Below are 27,857 nucleotides of genomic sequence, written 5' to 3' on the forward strand. Positions count from 1 at the left end.
TAATTAATTAGTTTAGCATATGCTATTAATACTAATAATTAAGTAACAATACTGTATTATCCATAAACCAAAAATACCCAGTAGCTCCAGCAGGGTACCAACGGTTGGCAGCGGTTGACAAGTTTAAGTGCTTGGGATTAATGGCAAAGCAGATATTAAAGCAGCAAAAAAGAGTGATTAAGTACAAAAGGGTTTGTTAAACCAGGCAATGGCAGCTGAAGAGTGGCCAAACAGGCGCTTAACTTTCTTCAGAGTTCAGACAAATGCTTATGGTCCTGCCTGAAGTTGTCTGGTAGTGGTAGTGATTGCAGCCACTACCTACATATTCCGCAGAAGTCCAAAACCATTTGTTGACTATACCAGTCAAGTAAGGCTGCTCTTGCAGACGTGGTTAGGCCAAGAATTCGTTCTCCGTAGATTACAGTAGTTTAAAATATCGTAGGAAAACGGAGTAAGACTGCTCTCTATATTTCCATTCTCTTAGTACAAATTACAACTTTGAGTTCTGTCTTCATATCTCTGTGTGTGAGCTCGGAAGAAGCAATGGCAGTTGGGTTAGCAATAGCAGGCGAAGCCGGGCAATACAACGGCAGGATGACGCCGTTCGTCATCCTCTCTTGCATGATGGCAGCCATAGGAGGTGTAATTTTCGGCTACGACATTGGAATTTCAGGTGGCGTGACATCAATGGAGCCGTTTCTTAAAAAATTCTTCCCTGAAGTAAACACTAAGATGAAATCGGACACCAAAATCAGCAACTACTGTAAATTCGACAGTGAACTGTTGACCTCCTTCACATCCTCACTCTACATAGCTGGTCTTGTAGCTTCCCTTTTTGCCAGTTTGGTCACAAGGGCTTACGGCCGCAAGCCTTCAATCCTTGCCGGTGGAGCTGCATTCCTTGCCGGCTCAGCTCTAAACGGCGCAGCTATGAACATCTACATGCTCATCCTCGGCCGCTTATTGCTTGGAGTTGGTATTGGTTTTGGAAATCAGGTAGTACTTTTTGCCCCCAACATTAATCATATAAACATACCCTATTTGATGTTTCTATTTTTCGTGTTACTTGTGTAATCTGTGTTTGTGTTGTGCAGGCTGTTCCATTGTACCTTTCGGAAATGGCACCACCAAAATACAGAGGAGCAATTAACAATGGCTTCCAATTTAGCGTCGGCATTGGCGTATTATCAGCTAACCTCATCAACTACGGCTCTGAGAAGATCAAAGGTGGTTGGGGGTGGCGAATCTCCCTAGCCATGGCTGCAGTCCCTGCCTCAATGCTAACACTGGGAGCATTTTTCCTTCCTGAAACACCTAACAGCCTAATCCAGCGTAGCACGGATCACCAAACAGCCAAGCAAATGCTACAACGTATCAGAGGTGTCGATGATGTCCAAGCAGAACTCGATGATCTGATCAAGGCAAACAACATATCGAAAAACATCGAACACCCTTTCAAGAAAATCCTGGAGAGAAAGTATAGGCCTCAGCTTGTGATGGCAATAGCCATACCATTTTTTCAGCAAGTGACAGGGATCAATGTCATATCCTTTTATTCCGCCATACTTTTTCGAACAATTGGGTTGGGAGAAAGCGCTTCGCTCTTGTCCGTTGCCATGACGACTGGAGTGGTTGGTACAAGCTCAACATTCGTATCTATGCTTATCGTAGACAAATTTGGGCGAAGAGCGTTGTTTTTAGCTGGTGGGATTCAAATGTTGGTGTCACAAATTATGGTGGGAGGTGTAATGGCAGCTCAGCTTGGTGATCGCGGCGGAGTGAGCAAAGGCTATGCCTATTTGGTGCTGGTTTTGATATGCATTTATGTAGCGGGATTCGGGTGGTCATGGGGGCCGCTCGGATGGTTGGTTCCGAGTGAGATTTTCCCGTTGGAAATTCGATCAGCGGGACAAAGTATAAATGTGGTGGTGAACTTTTTGTTCACTTTCATTGTTGCTCAAACTTTTCTAGCAATGCTGTGCCACTTCAAGGCTGGGATTTTCTTCTTTTTCGGGGGTTGGGTGGCGGTGATGACGGTGTTTGTGTACTTGTTTTTGCCGGAGACAAAGAATGTGCCGATCGAGAAGATGGAGATAGTGTGGCAGGAGCACTGGTTTTGGAGGAGGATTGTGGGGGACTCTAGCAAGGACACCAAGATGGAAGCTCCTTGATGTACTTATAACGAAGATGAATGAATTGATTATACCACTTTATAACTGTAGCACACGATAATTTTTCATTGTTCTACTAATTTCTAGTAATTTTGAAAAATAAATTAAATTAAATTAACATAAATAAACAGTGATTTACGAGTATGTCTTCATTGCTTTTATTATTCAATGTTATGTTGCAAATATTCTTTTTTTTAATATTAACCATTCATTTTCGTATCATTCAATATCAAATATTACAAAATGTTAAAAATTCAAGGCTTAAATACTAAGTGAGAGGACTTAGGTTTGATTTTTGTTAAGGACAAATTTAAATCACATCATTGCTAACCTATTATGAGGTTGAGCCAACTCCTCCATCTTGTTAGTGTAAATAATATCATTTGTTTAAAAAAAAAAAAATACAACGACAATAACAACAAAACATTATTCCACTAAATGACCATGAAGATAGAAGAAGATGAACATGAGAAGATTAACTGAGAAGAAGATGGAAGAAGATGAACATCAAGAGGTGAAGATAAAAGAAGATGGACAGAAAAAAGTGAATGTAAACAAAAAATTAATTTCTGACTGTTCAATTTTTGGTAGGATCTTGAGAGGATCCTATTCCTTTACTTGATCATCTCCAACCTTTGGGTTAAAACCTAAAATTTTTAACCTAGAAAATTTCGGGTTTAACCATAAACAATTTTTCTCCTCCAATGCTTTTGGGTTAAATTTTTAGCTCGAGAGTATTAAAGAATGAATTTAGGATATTTTTTTTTCTTAAAAAAAATATTATGTAGACTATCATAATTTAATTTTATGAACATTTTAACCTAAAAAAATTTAGATTCCGATAAATATTGAAAAATCTCTAAATCAACACCATGAAACTCATGGAACATTATGAAAGAATATGAAACACATAAAATAATTTATTTATTTATTTTAGCAGTTGAATTTAAATTTGGAATGTTAAATTTGTTTTTCTTTTTATCGTTGGATTTGATCATGTTCGGTTTTAGCCGTTGAATTTAATGAATTTATAAATATAAAACTAAAAAAAGCACACATATATAGTAAGTTAGCTCCACTGATCCAAGGAAATCTTGAACTAAATTTGTCTTAGAAACGAGTTGAAATAAGTAGGTCCAAACATTACCTGATATGAGCAGGTTGACTTTTCCAACTTTCTTATTTATTGCCAACCGTTTGATTGATTCCCTCAATCCTCACCCTTGATTTTACGTAGCATCATCACCATAACAGAAAAGATTACAACGTGGGAGTGGAGTGGGGCCCTTGACACAGTCAGTTTGATTAAAAAGTTGAACATTCAAGGATTAAGGTGGGGACAGGGGGAATGTTAATCTCAGTCTACTTTCAACAAAAGAATACGTTAATCTCAGTCTTAACTTTAAACTTTAAACTAAACAAAAGTGTTAATCTCAGTCTGCGCACGCGACGGTTATATCAGTTAAAAAACCTCCAGGATCACCCGCGGGTCCCTGTCCGCGTGTTCGCCAGTTAGCGCCTACGTGGCGTCATACTATTCGTCCGCCTACCCCGCTGAATGGCCAACCAATCGCAGACAAGCGCCTTTTTTTGAATTTTCTAGAGAGGACGACTTTCTCTCTCCTCTCTCTCTCTCTCTCTCTCTCTCTCTCTCTAAAAAGAAGGGATTTTTCTATTTGCAGTTGTGCAATTTTCGCCCTTCAGCTGCTTCGCTTCCAGCTTCCTTGATCAGCAAGCCCCAACGAGGTAATCTTCTCTCGAATTTCACCGATTAAAACTAGCGTTTTTGTTTGTTTTAATTGGTGGAAAAGTAAATTAAAATTTTATTCAACTACTGCTGTATTAGTACTATTTTTCTTTTCAATTTGTAATTAAAATTTTAATCAGGTTGATTGATGTTGATTTGGCCAATTTTTATATGTAATTAGTAGGAACTGGGTTTTGATAATTGGATAAAATTTGATGAAAAAGGATTAATCTTTAGACGGATTACAGTGAAAGAGAATTGATCCGAGCTGATTGGCCGAGTTGGGATCATAATTTTTTTAATTTTAAGTTGAGAAATTTTGTATTTGGGATTGATGGGGGGAGGGGATTTGACTTTCTTTCATTTTCTCACCAACCAAACAGTTGACTTAGAAAGATTATTGTTTACGTTGATTTATTGGAGTAAAGGGAAACTTTGATGATTTATTGTTTAACTTGGTTTTCGAGTTCGTGTTAACAAATGGATTCAAGAGACTTACTGCCTGTGAAATCAAAGCTGGTTTCCTTCTTATATATACCTTAGTTTTTCTTAGCGAAAGCGGGAAACCGTTGTGATTTGTTGTAATTTTTTTTCTTGAATTTGTAGAACCTCTGAAAAGTAGTGTCCTTCGATCTTCTTTGACATATTTTTTATCTGTTCCCTTCAAAACAGGCTGAACTGGTCTTTGCCTTTATAATTTGATTCTGGTCTCTGCAACTGCTACAATGGCTTTCCCGTTCTCACCCCCCATCACACAAGAGGCAGCTACCGATTTTTTTTCATCCTCAGGTACCTTCCGATTACACCGTTTTTTATTGTTTAATCATTTTCTAAGAAAAAGATCGGTGTTTGACTATAGCCAACTATATTTTAATGCAGGGGGGAAGATTAAAGAAGCTGGAACATTTGTTGGAGAGGTCACTAAAGATGCAAAAGTGAATGTTGCTGATGTGGCAGAACGAGTTGGGTCCATGTTCAAAAGTCGATGGGCGATTCTTCAGCAACCGGCTACAAGACATGCTGTGCAGGAACGCCTTATAACTGCTGCTGCGACAACCGGTACGTTGTTTAGGAAGGGCTTATCAGAGACAAAGGAAAAGGTTTCTGTTGGGAAGATAAAAGTTGAAGAGGTAAACTGGCTAGAACTTTGTTAGGCGATAATGATTCATATCCAACTTGAACTTAGACTGAAGTCACTGAACGTATGGTACTATTTTTCTGTTTCTTTAACCCCAACGGTGAATGCAATTGATCGTAAAGACTTCTGGTAATGCTCCAGAGCTTGACAATCTAAGTGTGTGCCTAGAGCATGTTTTTTAGTTGAACTCATCACTGACACATTTGAAATGGTGATTTTTGTTTCAGGTGGCAAAGAAGACTGCCCAAAAGAGCAAAACCATTTTGAGTGATATCGAAAGATGGCAGAAGGTATAGAATTTTGAAACAATTGTTACCTTTCTTTTTCTTCTTTGTTATACACACTTTGAAAGTCTAATCTTGTTCTTTTCATTTTCAGGGTGTTGCAAGCACCGACGGTAAGTTTCTTGAATTTTCTACACCCTCCATATACTTTTTTGCCTAGCATCATTAATTGTAGGGGTGTGCTATCCACACACCCCTTTTTACTTCATACAAACTCTCTTAATTTGCGGCTGTCGGATCGACTAAATTAAAGAAGATCGAAGATCAAAGCACAGAAATTAACAAGGGGTGTGTGGATAGCACACCCCTAATTGTAATATTTGGATAACAGCTTTTTATCTGTGAGATTTACAGTGTTAAATTGGGTGGAATTTGAAACTCAGATACTGTACTACATTTGATTTCGAGGGTTATAGTGGGGATTGTTGAGGATTTGTGGCTTGTTTGGCTGTTCGGCTACTTCTTCTCCAATGACCCATGTCTGGTTTTTCTCTGGAATCAACAAGCAAGGAATATACATATTAATTGTAGGAGATGAGATAGTGGGTAGCAGTTAGTGCTGGTGGACGAAGTTGGGATTGAGGAAACTTTGGAAGCTTTGTTTCTTTGACTCCTAATAATATTACACATGACCTTCTGTTACACGGGGTTCCCCCTAAAATGTATTTGTACTTATAGCAGTAAGGTGAAATTTGTAGCTGAGAATTTGTAGAAAATGACTCAGGTTTTTTATAGTTAGCATTGTTTGAAGAATGGTGAAATTCCGGGTCCTCTGCATCTCCCCAATTTGGTGGTTTGTGTGTCAAGATAAACTGTATCAGGATGTTAGTTGCTTTTAATCTTGGGCTAAATGGTGATAGTTATTAAAAATTTTATTTTCAGTTTTTGGAGTTCCGATTGAAGTTGTTGTGCAACGGCAACAATCTAGTAGGCCCATTCCTCAAATTTTGGTCAGATGTGCAGATTATCTCATATTATCAGGTACTCTATAGTCTGTTCTTCTCTAATTTATACACTTCTGGTGCATGTATGATCACTTACACATATAGTACTTTGATTTCCTTTGCAAGCATGATTAACTTGTTCGTGATGTTTTTGACTCCTAGGACTAAATACACCTTATCTATTTAAAGGCGAGGGAGATAGAAAAGTCATTCACCAACTGATTTCACTGTACAACCAAGGTATATGAAGTGTGTATAATTTCTTTTTATTTATTTCTTTGAAACATAATTTTCTTAGTTCTATTTAGATGACACTAATCTAGTGTTGTAATATCAGATTCAAATGCACCATTACCAGAGGGTGTAAACCCAATTGATGTAGCGGCTCTAGTCAAATGTTACCTATCTACCCTTCCTGAGCCACTAACCACATTTGAGCTTTATAATGAGATCAAGGGTGCTCGATCCAGCATACATGCAATGAGAACCATGCTCAGGAGGCTTCCTACAGTCAACTACACAACCCTAGAATTTGTCACTGCATTACTGTTCCGTGTTAACCAGAAGACAGTTCTTAACAAGGCAGGAAGCATCTCTCTCTCTCTCTGTTGTATGCATGGCGGGTTGTTCATAGTCTGAATCATTGATAAGCTTGCTTAAATAGTTGTTTACTGTACACAGATGAGCACCCAAAGTCTCGCGATGGAGATTGCCCCTGTTATAATTTGGCAGAAGGGTATGACACAGGACCTATACAGGAAATATTGGAATCAACCTTCAAAAGGTCCTTCCAGGAAGAACTTGGATCCTGAGCCTACTTATACTGCTTGGGACATGCTTTCTGGTGAGTGGTTCTTCATTAGCAACCTATTTCTATTTTAGAGAAATTATACGAACTAAACAGGTGTTATATTGTTGGTTTTTTGAAAGAACATATTCATTTCTTTTGCATGTATTTTTTTTTTTTTTTTTTGTGGATTCAGATGAAGGTGATGCTGTAGATGATTCCATACCCTTGGATGATGGCGTGCCCATGGACTTCGGTGCCATTGAGGTTGTCCAGTGTCTCATGGAACATCACAACGCAATTTTCACAGATGCTAATGAAACAATCTGGAGATGACACAAATTCCTTGGGCAGTCCTACTGACTAACGCTTTGAGACTGAAACCAGATCTGGCTGAGACGATAATTACAAAGTAGAAGAATTTATGACCTTTGCCAGTCTTACGAAGGTTCAATATTTCGAGTTGGAGCATGGTAGACCATGAATTGTTTGGTGCAGCTGTGAAAAAGCTTGGATTTAATACTGAATTGGATGTTGTGATTGGTTTTGGCATTGTTTTCTTACTTCGGGTAGAGTTACTATTAGGAAAATGTATTTCATCACCATTGATTATGTAAATTTCTTAATAAGATCAGTGAACACTGAGTTTATGGACTCAGGTTGCAGTATATTGGACTAGCACATTGTATAAAGAAGCGATTTTCGTCATGTTTAACAATTAAACAGAATATTTATTAAACAAGTTCCAATCTTCATTTCTAGTGTGTATCGAACATCAATTGTGTCCAAGAATTCATACGAAATAACAGTTGCACAAGACTCCCAGGAATTCATAACTCTGACGAGCTTGTAAGAGTTTCAAGATAATCAAGCATCTCAGGTGGGAATTCATCGAAGAAAATGTCAGGAGTCGAAAGGTCTTTAAGCTCTCCTAACTTGTTACCTTGAGCATTCTCCTCCAGTCCAAGAGGTGGGATCTCCTCCCCGAACATGTCCAGCAAGTTCAGAACGATAGGGTCCTGGTCAATTTCTTTGCATCCTGATAAAAACGAGAGGTCTAGTTGGGGTTGAGGAAGCTGAGACAAAGATAAGTGTGGTGGGAAATCAGAAGACAGGATCATATTAATTGGCGTGGCCTCAAGCATGGGCTGCTGCTCTGCTTCCACATTCAGCAGTTGGTTTGCTTTCACCAAATCCGGTAGATCCACCATTCCCAACTCTTCAGAATTCAAAAAGGAATTGCTTGGATGAGAAGAAACCTGAGAATTCACAATTGTTAATTTGAAAAGGTTGTCTTGGAAATTTGAGAAAAATGCTACCTTACCTTATCCACTGGAAATTCATGATGCACAAGGCTCTTCCCTTTGTTTTTGGGGGAGTTTGAGGATGTCGATTTCTGCAGAATCCTCTCAAACCTCTTTCGCCGAGTGCTCCAGAAATTCTTCACATCATTGTCCGTTCTGCCTTGCAGATACGCTGCAATTTTCGCCCACTTGTTCCCGAATTGCGCTTGCAGTTGTATCACCATCCTCTCCTCCTCTGCAGAAAACTTGCATCCACTTTGTTGTAAAAGTCCAAGTTCACATTTTTTGTTAGCGTCAATCTTAAGCAAGAAAATGCAGATTACAACTACTAATTTGGCAAAAACCCACCAATAATCAACAAAAACGTGAACATAACAAATTAATGAACACTCATCAACTAAACTTACAAAAACTAATTACTGTTTCATATCTATATAATATTCCAAGGATTCGTAGGGCTGACTTACGTCTTCAAGTTCGGTCGGAGCTTATTAACCCATCTAAGCCGGCATGATTTTCCAGTTCGCGGCAGGAGTCCTTTGGATCGAATGGAGCTCCAGTCTCTAGGACCATTTCTCTTCACATGACTTATGAGCACCTCATCTTCCTCAGCAGTCCATGGCCCCTTCCTAATGTATGCTCCATCGTTTTGCTTTTGCCTCGCCATTTTTCGACAAAATTAATCTCTCAATTTTCTTCACTCCGATTGGAAACAAAATTTTCTTCCGGAAATTAATTGGGTTTCTTGGAAAAAATGAGATTATGGAATATGAACTTTTGAGTTCTGAGTTTTAAAAAAAAAAAAAATTCTCGAGCATGCTAGGGTTTGCATGCACATGACGCATCTTATGGAAACGTAACTGGTGAATTAAAGCTAGCCGTTGAATCAAAGTACTTAGATTGTGCTACCATTAAGGATCAAAGATGATGAAATTTGAAGGGCCTGATTAAGGTGTTCACGTTTCTAATTGGTCATCTAAGTTGTGTATGAAAAACAGGGAAAATTTTATACCACTACCACGTAAAGACGGTTATGACGGTTAGTGGCAAGCACCCACCCCCGCCCTTTCTGTGCTTGTTCAAAATTGATGTTAAAATTACGTATATGTCCTCTTGTATGATTTGCAATATCATGGATCACCGTTGGATGTGATCAAGATTTTGCTACAAGCGATTACTAGGGTTGGCACCAAGGAGAGTCTAACACAGAACTCCGAGTGCATGAGTGAAAGCACAGTTTGTTGACTGCTTGCAGTGCTTGCAGGATCTTCTGCATATGCAGATGACGAAGTCGGGGCTTGTGGTGCAACCGGAGATGGCGATGTCATGATGCGTTTCCTTCCACGGTAATGCAAAAAACACCTCTTGAACAATATTGGTCACCTTTGGTCCTGGTCTTACTTAGGTTCTTCTTTTGCAGCATATATTGCTGAAGGATGTCAATGTCAGTCAGCAACTACAAATCTTCGTATTTGAAATTAGGTTTTGCTCCGACAATACCAACAGGGTGACGATGGAATTATGAATTATTGCTATTGACTTGCCTTCTTAAAGCCTTAATCAAGAATTATATATGGTTTGTCTTAAATGTAAAGCAAAGGCAAACACTGTTATTAATCAAACCATGCCTGTTGGAAGCTTGTTAAGCATTATAAACTGGTTTCCGGCCTGGTGACTTGTGTTTTGAACGTAACAAACCAATCCGATCCATCATTTTGCAGCTTCATGTATGTTTTGATGTGAAAACTTCTCTCGGTACGTAGTTTCTATGTAGGTTCATTAACCTGATATAAAGAACGCATTGTGCGTGGGTAGAGCAGGCTTTGTTTCTGTCTTGCCCTGTGTATTTTAAAAACACATCCAAATGAGCCCTTAGTTCCCAGTTCGCTCCTCTAATTAATCCATTCACTTGTATTTAATGACTCTTAACAGTTCACTTTAAATGATTGAATTACAGTTATCAAGTTGTGGAGAGTATGAGATTAGGGATGGAACCTAAACTCGCTGCCAAGGATGCGATATCACGAATCAGGAGAAAATTCCCTGGTTTTGTTGGAGCTGTTTTTGCCATCGATGAGATGGGCGCGCATGCTGGAGTTTGCTACGGATGGACATTTCAGTACTCAGTGAGAAGCCCGGAGATGTAATAAACTCGGGATTTTAGCTAAATTGGTTTATGAGATTGACATAACTTCTCACTTTGGTCCTTAATATTTGAAATCAATAGAAGTGGTTTTGAGTTTGTCCACAAATCACGATCAATCGTTGGTCATTCTGTGAAAATTTTTTGTTTAATCAAGACCAAAATGATAATAATACTTTCAATTTAATAAGAAATGAGTCAATCTCATAGATCATTTTGGCTAAAAAAACCTTTTAAACTCCTATAACTTAACTCGCAATTTAATATACTCCACTTGATTGTAATATAGGTACTGCATAGATCCTTTTTTGTTTGATGTTTTATCATGTTATGTTTTCTGAATAAAAAAGTTTTACTTTTGAGAAAAAGAAAAAGCTCAACAATTTAATTTGCAAATTTGTTTTACAGTATTTTGGACAATCTAATATATGAGAAGAAAATTTTGACCTGGAATACAAAGATAAGCACAATGCACAGACCAACAAACTTATCATTTAATCGTAAATATATTTTTTACCATATTTTATTGGTTGGATTTGGCTTCTTGCACTCGAGAGATTTTTCAGCATACTTGGCACGTAGAATAATACGTCACGTGTCACTATATAAATGATGAGATCTGTGTGTTAAAAAGTTAATAATTTAAAAAATAAAATTTCTCACCACTTATATAAAAACAAGTAGTATACCACTCGTATTCCTGTCACAATGAAAAATTTCTCTTTGCATTGACCAATAGGAGTGCAACTTAGGTTGGGCCGACCCGAATCCGCTCATATCCAACCCGACTTTAAATCCGAACAAATGAATTTTTTTTAGTTATAACCCGTCCAAATCCAACCCAATTTCAACTCGTTCATTGATTGGGTTAGATTAGATTGATCATTTGCTCAGCTCAACCCAATCAGGTACTCAACCCAACCTAACCCGATTGGGTTGAGCTGTGCAACATGCTTCTCAATGACCTTCACAACTTACTGATATGATGTACAATTTGACTTGAAAAGGAGTCATAATACGTTTATTCTGCTTTTCACATCACATCATGTTGAACAACTTCCTTTATTAAATTAATATTGCAACTATTCAACCTCTTCTTGAGAGAGGGAGATTGTCTGCCCTCTTGTTTGGGTGTCTTTCCCTTCTTCATCTATTTGTGCGGTCACAGTTAAACCACGTCAATATGCTATATTCCTATTATTTTTTGTCTTATTATCTTTATAAAAAAATCAATATAAAATATTAACGTGACTTAACCGTGATCGCATAAAATAGAAAGGAATGGGAAGAATATCCAAATAGGAGGGCATACAATCTGCCTCCCTCCTTCTGATCTGCTTCACAGTTTGAGTTGTGATTGTTTCTTATGCTGCTTTCTTGTGCCAATTCAGACGAAGCAGACTATTGAGCAAGTTGAGGGAAAGTGATTTTAAGGTCAGTTGTTTGCTAATACAAATAGGTTGATGTCTTTGTGGATGTATACATGCCTGTGCGGGTGCTTTCAGAAATATATGATTTAAAATTCGATGCTAATGTCCGATTAAAACTTGAAAAAGTTAGGCAACTCAAACCTAATCCAAGTAAACTTGAATTCGATTAAACCCAAATCCGAATGAACCCGATTAAAACTCAATCCGAATTCGATCTCAAATTGTAAAAGTTAGGTTAAAATTAGATTAACCTTCCAACCCGCTAAGTTGGACCAGCAAACAATGACCGTTGTCAAAGGGTAAAAAGAAAATAACCAGAGAAAAGCAACCATGCTAGAAGCCTAGATCTCTGGCTACAACGACCCGTTTTCCTGTCGTTTTGTTTCCATTTTTGGTCAATAAAGCGCCAAATTCCACTTCGCCCAACGAACGCGATCACCGGTTTTTTGAAATTCCACCTGAAAGTTCTTCCGTTTTCGCCGCCTTCAACATTATCCTTCATATAATTCAAACCTCGTTGAATGGAACGTGATGTAGATTGCTGTATTGAACCAGATGAATCTCCCCCTCTCCCCCACGCACAGTTTTACGGCGGAGCCACGGCGGCGGCTTTGAGCTGCAGCCTCACCTTGGACCGCGTCGGGGAAGTCCTTCTCTCCTTAAACTCAGATGGGTTGTCTTGGAAATCGCTCGAGCCATTGGAAAATGTATTTAATTTCTCTCCTCTTCTTTCCCTTTTGTTTTTGTCTTTAAATTGATTTATTTGATAGTAAAGTTTCTATTTTTATCAACTCTAGATTGAAATTTGTTCTTAATTGTGTTACAGTTGTGATACTTTCGAATTTTAGTATGGATTCTGGGATTTCTGCTGCTTATTAGGCCTAATGGCAACTGGGTTCTTCTAAATTTCTGATTTTTCATCACTTTTGCCTGAGCCTTGTGACAAACATTTTACTTTGTTAATTTATTTACTCGGGATCCTGTATGATTATTCGGTGAAGCATTTATGATCGTTAATCGATGAGTTGATTATACCGTTTAATCATGAAATTTTGAAATTCTTTATTGATGTCTAATATATCAGGATGACTCAACTTGTTTGGGCATCACATTTACTTCAAAGGTTGCAACCGAGATCAAATTTTCCGATGTGTATTCCGTTGAGTTGATCAGCCACGGTTTGATCCATGTGCCAAAGGTTTCAAATGCTAGAAGATGCCTTTCAGGTCGTCATGAATCTGAGGTTTGTTCAATTCCCATTCTTGGCTATTTTGTTTCACTCCCTCATATGGTATTGATGTTGGTGTTTACATAGGTTCAGGTTTACCGCTTTACAGTGTATGGTTTCCAGCAGTCAAAGACTATGCCTTCTCTTCGGGTCCTGGCTGCATATACGTTTGGTCATAATGATCTCCAAACATGTCAGATGTGGGTCAATCAGATTAATGCTTCTCTGGCCCTAGAACAGGGGCGACCAAAGAATCTATTGGTATGTTTTGTAGTTTGCCAATCGCTATATCATTATGCTTGTTTGGGTTTTTGTGTCCTTTAGGTGGTTTATGAAAATTGACATAAAGTGGTATTATATTTTTCCAGAATCTTTTTCTGATTGACTAGGTTTTTGTTCATCCAAAGAGTGGGAAGGGAAACGGCTGCAAAATTTGGGACTCGGTGGCTCCTATATTCTCCCATGCTAAAGTGAAAACAAAGGTAGAGTTCTAGCTTGTTCGGTTACTCTGTAATGGGAATCAAGACCACAAGCAAACCTATTGAATGTACAAAGTGATCCTGCTTAAATTTTGTTTTCAATTCCAACATCAGGTCATTGTGACCCAAAGGTCAGGGCACGCATATGATATGATGGCATCTATAGGTAACAAAGAGCTTGCTTCATATGATGGAGTTTTAGCCGTTGTAAGTTATAACTTTCCTAGACTTATTTCAATCTTTGTAAAAGGAACATCTATACTGGCATACTTCTTCAGTTGATGCTATATTGTATTCCTTTTAAGGATTTTGAACTTATTCTATTCCTAATTGTTGATTACTTGGTAATAATTGATTTGGAACTAGGGCGGTGATGGTTTCTTCAATGAAATCCTCAATGGATTTCTTTCTTCAAGGCATAAAGCTCCATACCCGCCAACTCCTTCAGGTTTTCTTCCTTCTGATACATATCATGACAGTTTCTGTGTTCATGATCCAAATGAAACAGTTATTGGAACTTCTTCTCAGAACATTGAGCAGTCTCCTCTCCTCCCAAGTCCAATCCATGATGGTTCGGGAGCCACAGTTATCAGTATGTATCATAATAATATTTTCCATACACATCAGCTTCGATTTGATTTCTAGTTGTAACTGGTTGTTTTCGTACATATCACTGGATGTATCTAACACTACTCAAATGTATCTAACACTACAAGAATTGAGGATATTTCCTCCCCCATCGGCTGATTGGTTCTGTTGTACAAACATGATATAATAATAGTATATAGTATTTGTATTTTCTAATGCCTAAAACATGATTACTGTTTTTTCTCTTTTCGAAAACCCAGCAGATGAAGATCCAGAGTTTCCCTTCCCCAATGAGCATTTCAGATTTGGAATCATTCCTGCTGGCTCTACCGATGCCATTGTGATGTGGTACTTCTCTACACTTCTCAGCCAGCATTCAATTTTTTCTGCCTTATTGGGTCTACACTTGCATTACCCACAATGTTGTCCAAATTGATACTTAATTTGAATTGAACATAATTAACCGTTTGACTGTAGTTTACATATATAATGTGGTATTTAGATCGTTTAAATTGCAATATAGTTCACCAACTTACAAAATGCCAAGGAATCTTTCTTGAAATTAGTGTTTATGATAGTGAATCTCTGCTGAGTAGTGATGGATATTAGAAATGTTAATGATTGCTGCTCTCGATCCTGTTCCAGTATGATTCTTGGTCCTAGATCTTGTAGGAGTTTGTTGAATCCACTTTTTTCAATGTTGCATCAGAAGGGTTGAACTTGAAGTGCCTAATCAAAAGTTGAAACTTCTTTAGGTCTCTTCCTGTTTGTTGTCATGGGGTGTATTTAAGTATAACTCTTATCGTTTATCATATATGAATTCACTAAGCACATTTCACAAAAAACCGTTAATATTCAATGTGTCTATTGGACATAATAACATATCTCAGTATCATTCTACCTTTATTCATCTGGTATTGTTCCCCTTGGCCCAATGTAAGGTGTTGACTTTTTTTTCTTTTCATTTTGTCAGCACAACTGGTGCTCGAGATCCTATAACATCTACGTTTCACATTGTCCTTGGGAAAAGGGTTTCCCTTGATGTAGCCCAAGTTGTAAGGTGGAAAACAACATCTACATCAAAGGTTGAACCTTTTGTGCGCTATGCAGCGTCTTTTGCCGGGTAGTTTCTCATTACAATTACTCAATGATATGGGTGATGCTCTGGTCTGGAAAATCAGATATTTGATTCTCATTTTAAGTTCTCTAAAATTCCAGATGTTCTATATTTTGTAGGTACGGATTTTATGGAGATGTCATTACTGAGAGTGAAAAATACCGTTGGATGGGTCCAAAAAGATATGATTATGCAGGAACAAGGGTATTTTTAAAGCACCGGTAATTTACTAGTTGGATTTCATATTTTGCTATGCGAGTCCCAAAATCACGAATGTTGGGTCTTAAATCATTCATATGGTCTCTGTGTATTTGTTTCCCAATATACTTTCACCGCGTAGATTCTCTTCGTTAGCTTTCTATGATTGTGTCTAACAAGAAATTATCTTTTATTTTAATTAACAACATTGAAACATCTATCTTATATATGTCGTATCATTCAGGTCCTATGAGGCGGAAGTAGCATATATAGAAGTCAAACCAGAAGGAAAGTCAATTCCTGAAAGAGGAAGTTTGAGCGGTCGCAAGCGACCATTTTGGAGCCCAAATAAATCCGATCAAGCAATGTGCCGTGTTAACTGCAAGGTCTGTAGCAGCACCACCCCTTGCTCATATCCAGGAGAAACAAAATGGTCCATATCAAAGGGAAAGTTTCTTAGCATTGGTGCTGCAGTAATTTCCAATAGAAATGAAAGAGCACCTGACGGTTTGGTGGCTGATGCACACCTTTCAGACGGTTTCATGCATCTCATATTGATCAAAGACTGCTCTCATGCTCTCTATCTATGGTAATAGTTTATAGCCCCCATCTAAATGCACATTCCTTCCTTCTCCCCTTGAGAATTGGATAATAGCTGATATCGGTTCCCACATTTAAGCTAGAAAAATATTTCGGGTTTCAAATTGTTGGGATGGGAACATTCTAAGCTGCACCAATCTTTTGACGGCCAAATGATTTTTATGATACATTTGAAAGGCCCCCATTAGTAACATGGCAGTCTAGAGTCGTCTATTTGTTTAGTTTTCTGAAGTGTTCTTCTATGGAGGTTTCGATTCCAAGTTCTTAATCATCTGTCTATAATTCCTCTCACCACCTTAAGAATTATCTGTTACAGAGGTTTTTATGCAAAATTCTGAAGATTTTACCGTTTCTTGGCATCAATTATTGCACATATGTCTATACTTTTTCGCTTCTTTATCCACGAAGATCACACTAAAAGTTTCTTATGTATGATTAATTTGCAGGCATCTTACCCAGCTTGCAAAGAAGGGCGGAAACCCCTTCGATTTCAAGTTTGTTGAACATCACAAGGTATATATGTTTATTCATCGCGTTTTCATCGCTCGTGTTGTCAAATTAATCTCAACTGTAATGTTTTTTGTTCATGTGTTTGGTGCAGACCACTGCTTTTACGTTCACGTCTTCCGGCAACGAGAGTGTATGGAATTTGGACGGGGAACTCTTTCAAGCACACCAATTATCGGCGCAAGTATTTCGAGGCCTTGTTAGCTTGTTTGCCTCCGGTCCTGAAATTTGATACAACTTTGCCCATGATGTACCATATTCATACCTTTTTTGTATTTTCCATTTTCTAGTTTGGTACCCAAATATAATTTCAAGAAAATCAATCCAACAATTTCGTTTCCGAACTTTGATTACTGTGTATTTTATACAAGCGATATTGGAAAGGGGAAATCTAAAGCAAAAGTGAATCCTAACTTTGTCCTCGCAAATTATTAGAGAGCGGAATCCACAGGCCAGAGTTGCATTCCAAAGAAGAAGCTTTCGACTCAACGGGAGTACAAGAACAAGCAGTCCCCAGTGCAGCCACAAACAAGCAGCGAACTAGCTAATCAGGCTGACGGAGTTGATTTCCGGGGAACAGGCGGGCGCCTCAACGGTCATTGATTAGCTAGTTCGATATGATCAGCTCTCAGATATCGTTGCTACAAAAGATTTGTAGCTGAGATATAACAATGGCTATGCTCTCTAGAGCGTTACATTTGGTAGACATTTATAATATTAATTGCCTATATTTCTCTGAATACTCGACCAAGGTCCACGTGTACTTGACGGTGCAACAAATTTATAGTAGTGACGGACAAAATCGCTTTCAAATAATAATCGTTTCTGATCATGTTTGACGAGAAGTTTACATATACTTTTTGTGAGCATTTGCTCTATTTTTTTAAGAGAAGTCCAAAGTGTGGCTCAAAGAAAACAAGACAACCTAGCAACCTACCAACAAAATGCAATAGAAAATGGTTATATCAAAGTTGGTGTTGAATCGACATGCATGGGAAAGGTTGAGCTACTCAGTCAAGAGCTTCAAATGTCATACTCTTGGATGAGTCCACGGTAATTGTTGGTCGTCGACACCAACTAAATATTTTATTAAACAAGGAAAAATGATAGACCAACTAAATTAAACAAAAAAAACTCATATTTCTGCCATTGGACTTCGATTTTTTGATAGACCAACTAATTATTCTGGTCATGTTTGTTTCCTTTGCTACCACATACATTGGACTTCGATTTTTTGAAGGATCATTCTTATGCAAGTGCTTGATTATTTCTATCACATTTTCATATGTAATGTCGTGGACTTGGCCTACGAAAGTTGGTTCAGTTGGTAAGGACGTGTATGTGGTTAATCTTTAATCCAAGGTCGAACCCCGCCATCGATTCTTGTTGGTGGGCATTATGTAAATTCTTACGTAAATTCATACCAATAACAATTGGCAATTAGGTGTTATGCGTAAATCCTTACGACTTGAGGTTGTAGGTATGCCCTGGCGGTGATAATAGCCAATCTCCCACTAAACTTTTATGTTACTAGAAAAAAGCATGTCATGGTCTTGGACAATTTATACACAGAAAATTAATAATTAATTCAAAATATTGAAGTCCAAATTTTAATGTAAAACCAACAATTTTTCTTTTTCATATGCGTAGAGAATCAGGATCATAATAATTTTCATACTCATATTTCAGAAACTAATCGAGTAAACATACCACTAAGGCAATGATTTACGCAAGATGAATATAATTTATATAAACCACTCACTCTGGGATTAATTGAATGGTTTTAAATTCTAATTAAGATTATGCATTCTGATTCAGTGGTATTATACATATACATACATGCTAAGAAATTTCGTCCAGATTCTAAGAAATAACTAGTTAAGTTCCCTGTACCAGCTGCTAATATAATATAATATAATATAATATATATAAGGAAATTGTAGTTGTAGTATTTTAGCATGCCAAGGTCTCTATCATCTCGTGACTTCTGAAAGTGCCTAATTACTAATTAATTAGCAGATAAATAGGAGAAAATTCATGGTGGTTTCCGGAGCATCGAATTTGCTCTTATCTTAAGCCTTTTAGGTAAGAGTCCAAAGGTGGTGGATTTTCAAACGCTTCCGTGAAGCAGTGATATAGATTATTACACTTATAAATACAAAAACAAGTTGTACATTGCGTTGAAAACAAACAGAAACTGAAAAGTCGTACCAGAATCAAACATACCTAGGTGGGGTTGCATTTCTCACGTCATCTGCTTCTGACCAGCTATAACTTATTCCAAATTTCCAGTTTTGCAAATGGAGGTTGAATGTCAACGTGTTTTTGCAGAGAGAGATATTGATGGGTTTTTGTTCTTTTCTCATGAGGAGTTGAACAAGTGCTTCAAGTCTGATGAGTTTTGAAGCTTGAGCAGCTGGTATGTTCTTCTTTTGTTTTCTGTGCATTACTTTTCTGGGGTTTTGAGTTTTTGTTGTTCTTTTGAACTTTTGAGTGCCACTTCATGGAATTTTATATTTATATGGGAAGCGGGAAGTGATTTCTGCACACTCGTTTTCTTTCTTTGCACACCCATAGTGATTTCCGCATACTCATTTTCTTTCAGATTTTTTGTTTTTTTTTGGTAGTTCGAGGATTATTTCAATTTGTTAATTTGTTGTATTGGAAATGCTGATTTATTTGGTTGTGCTATTGTGCTTTGTTTCTACATGCTACAGACGATTTCCAGTTCCACAGAGGAGTGTCAGAGAGATGGATGGGAGTGAAATTACTGAAGGAGGTGAAAATATTCAACCTTCTTCTCTTTCAATTGTTGGCATTGCTGTCAGTGGGGACAGAAATAGCAAATACATAGTTAGGTGGGCTCTGGATAAGTTTGTTCCGGAGGGAAATGTTTTCTTCAAGTTGATTCATGTCCGGGAAAGGATCACCGGAGTTCCAACACCTAGTAAGCTTTGCTTCTTTGAGTTCATGTGTCGCGAAACAATTGAATCTCATGTCTTGAACATTTTTCATTTTCTATTATGATTAGAAATTCTTGTTCTTGTTGTGATTGTAGTGGGAAGTCTGATTCCTATTTCGCAAGTACGAGAGGACGTAGTAGCTGCCTATCGAAAGGAAATGGAGTGGCAGGCGAGTGAAATGCTTGTTCCATACAAGAAAATGTGTGCTTATAGGAAGGTAAATTAACTTTCTTATTCTGTGAAGTTTGATAGTAAGGAAATCGGAGGTGACAAAAGAGTAATCCGCTATATTTTGAATGCAGGTGCAAGTAGAAGTTGCACTAGTTGAATCAGATGACGTTGCAAATGCAATAGCAGAAGAGGTTGCTAAGTTCGCTATAAGCAATCTCGTCATAGGTGCCCCATCTCGTGGCATGTTTAAAAGGTATTTTGCTGAAATGCAGGTGTTCAAATGGATTAACACTTGTTGGACCTTGCTAATCATTTGTTAGTTATTCAAATTTTCTTCTTGTTTCTTTGGTCCCCGAGCATATGTGATTTGGTTATATAACTTTCAGGTTGTCTTTATAAATCACGTCTGCCTGCACTCACACACGCAAGCGTAAATTAATATTACTAATTAGGAACATAGAGAACCATCCATGTATCTTCTTTGTATTTTGTGAGCAATTGTGTCAGAATTGCCTTCTGAGTGATCATGTTAACAATTAATGCTCTTAGGAAACAAAGGGGACTCTCCTTAAAAATCTCAGCCTGCACTCCAAGATTTTGCACCGTATATGCTGTTTCAAAAGGAAAGTTGTCATCCCTACGCGCATCTGATTCTGCTGTTTCAAAAGGAAAGTTGTCATCCCTACGCACATCTGATTCTGAGTCGGTAGGAAGCATCAAAGATGACAACAGTGACACATGTTCTATCAGCAGTTCTTTGAGTTACACGTCTAGTTTACAGACAGGTACGATACTTGACTAGGGTTGAGTGCCATCTTCATATGTCGTGTGCTAATGGTGCTACCTATGCAAGCAGATGAATATTTAATTCCGGTCTTCTGTTTTTCAGGCACAGATCACAGCTCGGTTGGTTCATACTCTCATTTCCATTCTCCTCCTCTGACAATGCAGCGCTTTCAAGCTCTTACAAATATCAACAACACCCTTCTTCGTACAAAGACAAATTCAAATGACACCATCGATTCTAGATGCCAATCTCAGGATCTTGGAAGCTTTGTTGCAGATAGCCGGTCATGGACTTCAGATCAAGTGTCCAACTCAGACGTGGTTACAGATTATTCGTTGGAGAGGCAGGTAGCACTTCCTGACTTCTTTTGACTTGGTTAAATGATGCTTCACAATGAATCATGCAGAAAATACATAGTTGGAATTTCATTTATGAGATGTGGTTTACAAATTACATTGTTGGTAGTTATCTTTGATTTCAACAGTATGAGAGTTGTATGTTTTTCAGTAGTGATTGTATTGACAATTTCCACGCAGGCGACTATGAACCTCGAGATAGAAAAGCTGAGAATTGAACTCAGACATGTCAAAGCAATGTATGCAATGGTTCAAAGTGAGAATATGGATGCTTCTAGGAAGGTAGGCATTCTTATCCTTGTTGACAGCAGAAAATACTTCATGATCCTTAAGATCTTTAATTTGGATAGTAAGAAAATTTCTTTTTGATAATCAGATAAACAATTTAAATAAACGCTGGGTGGAGGAAGCAGTAAGGTTCAAGGAGATAAATTCTATGGAAGAGAAAGCCAAAGTATTTGCAACACAAGAAAAGGAGAAGTATGAATCTGCTAAGAGGGAAGCTGATTACATGAGAGAATGTGTCGAAAGAGAAGTTTCACTAAGGAGAGAAGCAGAGATGAAAGCCATGCTTGATGCCAAGGAGAACGAAAAACTTGAACATGCACTTGTAAGTCCTGTGCAACAATACCAGAAGTTCTCGTGGGATGAGATTGTTACAGCCACCTCATCTTTCTCCGAGGATCATAAGATTGGAATGGGTGCGTACGGAAATGTCTATAAATGCATCTTTCATCATACAACTGCAGCAGTGAAAGTCCTTCACTCTAAAGAGAATCACCAAACTAAGCAATTCCAGCAGGAGGTAAGGGACAATCATGACATAAAGCAGTAAACTTATTATCCTTCCTGCATGTACTGAACACTAATTTACATTTCGTTTTGGCTTGCAGCTTGAGATCTTGAGCAAAATCCGCCATCCCCATTTGCTTCTCCTTCTCGGTGCATGTCCTGATCACAGTAGCCTAGTCTACGAGTACATGGAAAATGGTAGCTTGGAGGACAGGTTGCTGCAGAAAAACGGTACACCTCCTATTCCTTGGTTTGAGAGGTTCCGAATTGCTTGGGAGGTAGCCTCAACTCTCGTCTTTCTTCACAGCTCAAAGCCAAAACCAATCATCCATCGTGATCTGAAACCAGCAAATATCTTGCTAGATCATAACCTTGTGAGCAAGATTGGCGACGTTGGCCTTGCCACAATGCTTAATTCAGATCCTTCTACGTCAATTATATACAATGACACAGGGCCAGTTGGAACTCTCTCTTACATAGACCCCGAGTATCAAAGGACAGGAATAATCTCTCCACAATCGGATGTCTATGCTTTCGGAATGGTGATCTTGCAGTTGCTTACTGCAAAACCAGCAAGAGCTATAACACATCTGGTAGAAACAGCTATTAACGATAAAAATTTAACGGATATTTTGGACCCTAAAGCCGGTCTTTGGCCAATGGAAGAGACAAGGCAGTTGGCTAAATTGGGATTGAGCTGCGCAGAGCTTCGACGCATAGACAGACCTGACTTGAAAGAACAAGTAGTTCCTCTGCTTGAGAGATTGAAGGAGGTTGCTTATGCAGCGAAAAATTCAGCTTCTGCGGTTCATTGCCTACCTCCTAACCACTTCATCTGTCCAATTCTCAAGGTACGCATAATCGCTTGCAGTTCAATCAGTTCAATGTCAAATTCTTACCGTTAAACGCCACATTAGTGAGTCTTGATGCGTGACAATTGTTTGATCCACATATCCAAAATAAAGAATACATAGTTTCATGCAATAATTCCACCTAGTAATCTGTATGCTATCTTTCGTTGCAGGATGTGATGAATGAGCCTTGTGTGGCCGCAGATGGTTACACTTACGACCGCGAAGCGATCGAGACATGGCTCGAAGAGAACGATAACTCGCCGGTGACAAATGTGCCGTTGCCAAACAAGAATGTAATGCCAAATTATACTCTTCTTTCTGCAATTATGGAGTGGAAGTCGGGAGAACAATAGCATCTTCCTTTGTTAATTGGCATTAGGTAGTGTTCAGAGTTGGATATTCTGTAAGTAGTTGAATACGTCAATGGTTTCAAATTTCAATGGAGTTTTTGTTTCATCCAACAACAAAAAAAGTATAAGACTCAAGAATTGAAGGCTAGAAAGTATTTTACTGTAGACATGAAAAATTGTGATGACGTATAAAACGAAAGTAACAAAATACTAACGTTTTAAATCAATCATACGACGTTACGTGAGAAAATTAAAACACCTATTAGTCTTTTTCAAAATTGCGGCAAAATTTGTTGGGAAAAGAGGGTGTGGTGGTCCTCTGTCATACCAATGTACCACGTGTCATGCCATGTATGTAACCAAATTATATATTTGTTTGGTTTGGTACTCCTAGGGCTTAAATTGGCAAAATGATCTTGACAAAAAAGTGTCAATTTCATTAAAGCAGTGCAACAATGATCATATGGTAATATGAGTTTATAAAAGAAGCGATTAAATTATTTATTTATATTATAACACGCAAATTGATTAATTGTATTGTGTAATAGCGTGAGCGTCATATTTAAAATATTTTTTTTACTTTGAAGAACAATGCATATAGCACATGTTTCATGCCAATGATATAATATTAGGTGAAAAGAAGCTCTTGTATTGTACATATTGATATAAAACGTCACTATAACAGTGTACTCTACCTATAATATTATTATTATTATTTTGGGGCTTTTTAGTCAAAATGGTCTATGAGATTTGCATAACACATCAGTTTGGTCCTTGAGATTGTCCATCATCCATTATTTTGGTCATTCCGTTAAAAACTCTGTTAAGTGTCTCGAGCCTTTGGCCGAAAGTTTGGGCAATTTTCAAAGATTCGTAACTCAATCGTTTCTTAACCAAATTCGATCCATAATATATCAAAATGAAGATAGAAAGGTGTAGAACAAGATTATACTTATTTGGAAGCCTAATGTTTGCCAGAGATGGCCGGAAAATAGCCTGAAAGTCGACTGGTCCGCTAGAGAACTGTAAAACTCGCCGGAAACTGAGTAAATTTTAAACGTTCATAACTTCTTCAATAATCAACGAAATTGAGTGATTCAAAAACAAGAATCATACTTCTCGATGAGAAAAAAAGAGTGGTACCTTTCTTGATGGCTAAATCACCTTGGTTTGGCCGTAAAACGGCTCGAAAGTGGCTGTCTTGGTCTCGAGTTAGCCACTTTCGAGTCATTTTCCAGCCAAACCACGACGAATTAGCAGTTAAGAAAGGTACCATTCTCTTCCTCTCATTGAGAAGTATGATTTTCATTTATGAATCACTCAATTTCGTTGAGTATTGAAAAAGTTATGAACGTTTAAAATTTACCTAGTTAGTTTTCCAGTTTTCCTGCTTCCAGTCACCTTTCATGCTATTTTCCTGCTATCTCCAGCAACCATTGGGCTTCCAAATAGGTATAATCTTGTTATAAACTTTCCTATCTTTGTTTTGATATATTATGGGTCGAATTTGGTTAAGAAACGATAGAGTTACGAAGCTTTGAAAATTGCCCAAACTTCCGGCCAAAAGCTTCGAGACACTTAACGGAGTTTTTAACGGAATGACCAAAATAATGGATGATAGACAATCTCAAGGAACATTTCTATTGGTTTTCAATCTCAGAGACCAAAATGATGTACTATGCAAATCTCAATAATCATTTCGGTTATAAAGCCTTATTTTGGATGGTCACAATATTGTCATACCTCCACACACCCCAGCTAGATGGCGATTTCTCACAGTCGGACTCAGAGCAACTTATGCCCACCCACCACCCACCATGTATTTTATATAATCAAGGAATGAACAGGAAACAAACTAAACAAGTTTCCAATATTCAAGGTTAGAATATACTTAATCTAAATTATTTTGGGACAATTTCATTTATTCTATCTGCAGGGGGTCTATTAGAGTACCAACGTATTATCGATATTGCCGATATTGTATAAATAACATGACACATTTTTGTGTCTACAATGTTATTGGCACGTTATTGATGAGATTGGGATATCAAGAATCTATTTTCACAAAAGAAAAGACGCTTATTCCATAATCAAGCTATGAAGCTTAAATGGTTAAGTCAAAGTTGCAAACAAAATTGAATTTAGATAAAGGAATTTTAGCCAAAATGGTTTGAGATTTGATAATGACCAAAATGACTGTTAAATAAGGATCAAAATGAAAAAAATACATTTAATTTAATAAATAATTGATCAAAATGATTTGACAAAAGTGAAGGTATTTTTGTTATTTTATCCTTATTTAACCGATATTTTTCATAGAATGACCAAAATGGTCGACGGTGGACAAACTCAATAACCAATTCTATTGATTTTAAATCTCAGCTATCAAAATAAAAAATTATATCAATCTCAAATACCATTTTAGCTAAAAAAAGCTTAAGTAAAATGCATAATTTCATTGCTTACTTCTGATTAAAGGCACCTTCTTTTATAAATTTGTGTTCCACAATATGAAAGCTAGGTGGGACCATATGGAATCCATTGTCTAAGGCTGCTCATTACTTGGCAATAAAGAAATATGCAATCTGACAAACTAAATCACCAACTTATCATCTTGAATTTGTCAATATGGTACACCTCCACTTATACTTTTCCTATACATGTTTATGTCAATATGGTCACTGAGTTGTTGTTGTCGTGGCCATCAATCATGCAGATTTTGCAAAATACAAATATCCTCGAATCAAGGCTCTATGGTCTTCAAACGAGAGAAACTTACTTTACACATGGAAGTGTAAGAGTGACGGCATCTCAAATCATCTAAGCATTGTCATGTGATCAACTATTTTACGTGACAATGCGTTGTTGGCTTGAAATTGCGTTACAGTGTCATCTTAGGTGTAGTTACTACTTCCCCTACCCAAACAAAGCTCATCGTTTTCAGTTTCCAATTTCTTCAAGCTTCGACAGAACTTGCTTGGAGTTTGGTCTAAGTGATGGAGAAGGAGCACAACATGCCATAGCAAGCTGAAAGAATTTGAGAATCCTTTCTTTTGTGACGGGGATTTCTCCGTAGCCAACGCTGCTATTGAGAAGCAAATCTGGATGGAACAAGTCATGAATTCTATGTCCAAGCACTGCATTTCTCATGAAATCTGGCAAACTAAAATCCTCATCAGGAGTTGTAGGGTTTTGGTTGATGGGTTCCTTCCCTGTGAGAAATTCAAGCAAGATAACCCCAAGACTGTATATATCGGTCTCTTCGTTTGCATCCCTCATTTTCATCAGCTCAGGTGCTTTGTAGCCTTCGGATGCCGAGACTTCAAGCATTTCATGGCCAGCAGTTGGATTCAGCAGAAGATGGAGGCTGAAATCGGATATGAAAGGGCAATAATGGTGACCCAAGAGTATGTTTTTCGACTTGAGATTGCCGTGAATTATCGGCCTTTCAAAGCCGGTGTGAAGGTGATCCAAGCCTTCGGCTATACCAACTGAGATTTTATAGATTATGGGCCATTTGTGAGAATCAGGATTGCTTTCTGCCATTGAAAACAAAGGTTGTCTGTCAATTTGTAGTTAATGGGAACTAAAGTTAAACAGGCAAAGACAACTTCTAAGAGAACATCTCTAAATTTGGCAATGATATGAAAAGATAGAGATGTCATTTCGCGGTATCCTAATTTAATCACGCAATGTCACATGGGGAAAGTTAAAACGACTTAAAATATGTATTGGCTTGGAATTCCGCTATAATGACATCCTGATGTAGGGAAGTTTCATTCCGACAAGCAATATATATAAATTTAGAAGGAAAGAAACCAAATATGGTTGTACAACATGCACAAAGGAGATCAAAATTATGCAGAGAAAACAGAATAGTCGAAAGCAGAAGCAATCCAGACTCGGAAAACAGAACAGGTTTTTTCAAGCCAAAACTTTTTGATTCGGTTCTTTTGAAACACAATGGCAAACACACAAAATCCTCATAAACCGAACAAAAAAAGAGATTCAAGTTTCTTTCTTTTCATATTCTTGGGGATTTTCTCGGCAACCAAACAGAACAAAAACACAAACTGATCAAACAAGGAAAGAGAAATTAGAATCATCACCTCTCACAAACTGAGCCAGATTGCCGCGCCAATAAAACGGATGAATCAAAAGCTTCTCACCTCTCGGCCCTGCATAAAATCCCAAAAGAGGGACCAAATTATGATGCCTTATGCACCCCAAAAGCCGAACAACTTCACCAAAATCTTGAACTTTTGCAGTGCAAACAGGCCTCAAAAACCTCAGCAACTTCACCGAGTTGCTGCTCTGCAACAGCGCCTTATACAGCGTACCGTAGTTTGATTTTCCGATCACTTCCCCCGGAGCATCCAGAATGTCACATATTGTTAAGTCCTCCCCATCCTGAAAAGTCACCAGCTCCTCTGCCTCCACAACTTCCTCTTGCTTCTGCTCTGTTTTTTCCACATCCTTTTGCTCACTCTTTGCAGTTTTCTTGCAGTAAAAGTAGATGAAAAGTAGGAAAAACACCAAAGTTGTTGATGAAGTCAGTGCAAGAATCAAATTTAGCACCTGGGTTCTGTTCATTGTGTAAAAAAAAGCAATTTCTTCATGTGAAACATTGGAGGAAAACCCAATTGAGGGATCTGGTTTTGATGTGGGGAGTTGAGAAGATGATGAACATACTGCAGGTGAGGATAACTTTCATGGGGAAAGATTTAAATGCAAGTAGGAGTCCAGAGGATTGGGATGGAATTGTACTTTTGGGTGGAGAGTTGTGTGTGGAACCCAAGATTTTAGAGAGAGAGAGAGAGAGAGAGAGAGGGAGGGAGAGAGAGGTGATGGAGTTGGAGAAGGGAGATGAGAAGATGAGCTAATATGGTATGGCAGAAAACTTGGGAGGACAGATCTAA

At 37.9% G+C, this 27,857-nt stretch overlaps 6 protein-coding genes across 12 annotated transcripts; 4 read left to right on the forward strand and 2 right to left on the reverse strand.

Moving 5' to 3' along the window:
* The first annotated feature begins 79 nt into the window (after nt 1-79).
* Nucleotides 80-2,309, forward strand: LOC137721483 (hexose carrier protein HEX6-like). The gene is made up of 2 exons (XM_068460581.1): nt 80-996; nt 1,095-2,309. Exons 1-2 carry the CDS (start codon nt 544-546, stop codon nt 2,169-2,171), a joined length of 1,530 nt encoding a protein of 509 aa, XP_068316682.1. The 5' UTR covers nt 80-543; the 3' UTR covers nt 2,172-2,309.
* Nucleotides 2,310-3,794: 1,485 nt separating this feature from the next.
* LOC137721485 (uncharacterized Rho GTPase-activating protein At5g61530-like) lies at nt 3,795-7,779 on the forward strand. The gene is made up of 10 exons (XM_068460584.1): nt 3,795-3,917; nt 4,591-4,707; nt 4,798-5,048; nt 5,284-5,346; nt 5,435-5,453; nt 6,223-6,321; nt 6,447-6,524; nt 6,622-6,866; nt 6,966-7,128; nt 7,268-7,779. The coding sequence occupies exons 2-10, from the start codon at nt 4,644-4,646 to the stop codon at nt 7,405-7,407; spliced, it is 1,122 nt and encodes a 373-aa protein (XP_068316685.1). The 5' UTR covers nt 3,795-3,917; nt 4,591-4,643; the 3' UTR covers nt 7,408-7,779.
* A 112-nt stretch (nt 7,780-7,891) lies between these two features.
* Nucleotides 7,892-9,042, reverse strand: LOC137721170 (transcription factor DUO1-like). The gene is made up of 3 exons (XM_068460278.1): nt 8,843-9,042; nt 8,423-8,630; nt 7,892-8,390 (listed from the first exon to the last, which is right to left on the reverse strand). Exons 1-3 carry the CDS (start codon nt 9,040-9,042, stop codon nt 7,902-7,904), a joined length of 897 nt encoding a protein of 298 aa, XP_068316379.1. The 3' UTR covers nt 7,892-7,901.
* Nucleotides 9,043-12,319: 3,277 nt separating this feature from the next.
* Nucleotides 12,320-17,444, forward strand: LOC137721482 (ceramide kinase). Of its 6 annotated transcripts, none has more exons than XM_068460577.1 (12): nt 12,320-12,655; nt 13,033-13,191; nt 13,270-13,437; nt 13,566-13,658; nt 13,770-13,862; nt 14,022-14,247; nt 14,504-14,591; nt 15,217-15,366; nt 15,480-15,581; nt 15,803-16,147; nt 16,605-16,671; nt 16,760-17,444. In XM_068460577.1, the coding sequence occupies exons 1-12, from the start codon at nt 12,470-12,472 to the stop codon at nt 16,895-16,897; spliced, it is 1,815 nt and encodes a 604-aa protein (XP_068316678.1). In that variant the 5' UTR covers nt 12,320-12,469; the 3' UTR covers nt 16,898-17,444. The 6 variants fall into 6 exon arrangements, with proteins under 6 accessions (XP_068316678.1, XP_068316681.1, XP_068316676.1 ...); XM_068460580.1 differs by having other exon boundaries at nt 13,072-13,191; XM_068460575.1 differs by having other exon boundaries at nt 13,264-13,437; nt 16,760-17,443.
* A 1,529-nt stretch (nt 17,445-18,973) lies between these two features.
* LOC137721276 (U-box domain-containing protein 35-like) lies at nt 18,974-23,453 on the forward strand. 2 transcript variants are annotated; one of them, XM_068460382.1, is made up of 10 exons: nt 18,974-19,084; nt 19,383-19,612; nt 19,724-19,845; nt 19,931-20,052; nt 20,349-20,584; nt 20,689-20,933; nt 21,123-21,224; nt 21,319-21,747; nt 21,836-22,585; nt 22,759-23,453. In XM_068460382.1, the coding sequence occupies exons 2-10, from the start codon at nt 19,417-19,419 to the stop codon at nt 22,939-22,941; spliced, it is 2,385 nt and encodes a 794-aa protein (XP_068316483.1). In that variant the 5' UTR covers nt 18,974-19,084; nt 19,383-19,416; the 3' UTR covers nt 22,942-23,453. The 2 variants fall into 2 exon arrangements, with proteins under 2 accessions (XP_068316483.1, XP_068316482.1); XM_068460381.1 differs by lacking the exon at nt 18,974-19,084 and having other exon boundaries at nt 19,095-19,612.
* Nucleotides 23,454-25,502: 2,049 nt separating this feature from the next.
* Nucleotides 25,503-27,758, reverse strand: LOC137719406 (putative kinase-like protein TMKL1). The gene is made up of 2 exons (XM_068458446.1): nt 27,048-27,758; nt 25,503-26,477 (listed from the first exon to the last, which is right to left on the reverse strand). The coding sequence occupies exons 1-2, from the start codon at nt 27,529-27,531 to the stop codon at nt 25,879-25,881; spliced, it is 1,083 nt and encodes a 360-aa protein (XP_068314547.1). The 5' UTR covers nt 27,532-27,758; the 3' UTR covers nt 25,503-25,878.
* Nucleotides 27,759-27,857: the final 99 nt, after the last annotated feature.

The sequence above is a fragment of the Pyrus communis genome, chromosome 16, assembly GCF_963583255.1.
Source record: "Pyrus communis chromosome 16, drPyrComm1.1, whole genome shotgun sequence".
NCBI lineage: Eukaryota > Viridiplantae > Streptophyta > Magnoliopsida > Rosales > Rosaceae > Pyrus > Pyrus communis.

Excerpts from the sequence above, each read along its gene's own strand:
- LOC137721276 (XM_068460381.1), top strand. The coding sequence starts at position 19,333 with ATGCTGATTTATTTGGTTGTGCTATTGTGCTTTGTTTCTACATGCTAC. Across the intron at positions 19,613-19,723 it reads CACCGGAGTTCCAACACCTA|TGGGAAGTCTGATTCCTATT; the intron begins GTAAGCTTTGCT and ends TTGTGATTGTAG. Across the intron at positions 21,225-21,318 it reads ATATGGATGCTTCTAGGAAG|ATAAACAATTTAAATAAACG; the intron begins GTAGGCATTCTT and ends TTTGATAATCAG.
- LOC137721483 (XM_068460581.1), top strand. The coding sequence starts at position 544 with ATGGCAGTTGGGTTAGCAATAGCAGGCGAAGCCGGGCAATACAACGGC. Across the intron at positions 997-1,094 it reads GTATTGGTTTTGGAAATCAG|GCTGTTCCATTGTACCTTTC; the intron begins GTAGTACTTTTT and ends TGTGTTGTGCAG.
- LOC137721482 (XM_068460575.1), top strand. The coding sequence starts at position 12,470 with ATGGAACGTGATGTAGATTGCTGTATTGAACCAGATGAATCTCCCCCT. Across the intron at positions 13,438-13,565 it reads GGCGACCAAAGAATCTATTG|GTTTTTGTTCATCCAAAGAG; the intron begins GTATGTTTTGTA and ends CTGATTGACTAG. Across the intron at positions 15,582-15,802 it reads AGGGTATTTTTAAAGCACCG|GTCCTATGAGGCGGAAGTAG; the intron begins GTAATTTACTAG and ends CGTATCATTCAG.
- LOC137719406 (XM_068458446.1), bottom strand. The coding sequence starts at position 27,531 with ATGAACAGAACCCAGGTGCTAAATTTGATTCTTGCACTGACTTCATCA. Across the intron at positions 26,478-27,047 it reads TCTGGCTCAGTTTGTGAGAG|AAAGCAATCCTGATTCTCAC; the intron begins GTGATGATTCTA and ends TTTCAATGGCAG.
- LOC137721170 (XM_068460278.1), bottom strand. The coding sequence starts at position 9,042 with ATGGCGAGGCAAAAGCAAAACGATGGAGCATACATTAGGAAGGGGCCA. Across the intron at positions 8,631-8,842 it reads CTCCGACCGAACTTGAAGAC|TGGATGCAAGTTTTCTGCAG; the intron begins GTAAGTCAGCCC and ends TTTACAACAAAG. Across the intron at positions 8,391-8,422 it reads AAAACAAAGGGAAGAGCCTT|GTAGCATTTTTCTCAAATTT; the intron begins GTGCATCATGAA and ends GGATAAGGTAAG.
- LOC137721485 (XM_068460584.1), top strand. The coding sequence starts at position 4,644 with ATGGCTTTCCCGTTCTCACCCCCCATCACACAAGAGGCAGCTACCGAT. Across the intron at positions 4,708-4,797 it reads CGATTTTTTTTCATCCTCAG|GGGGGAAGATTAAAGAAGCT; the intron begins GTACCTTCCGAT and ends ATTTTAATGCAG. Across the intron at positions 5,049-5,283 it reads GGAAGATAAAAGTTGAAGAG|GTGGCAAAGAAGACTGCCCA; the intron begins GTAAACTGGCTA and ends TTTTTGTTTCAG.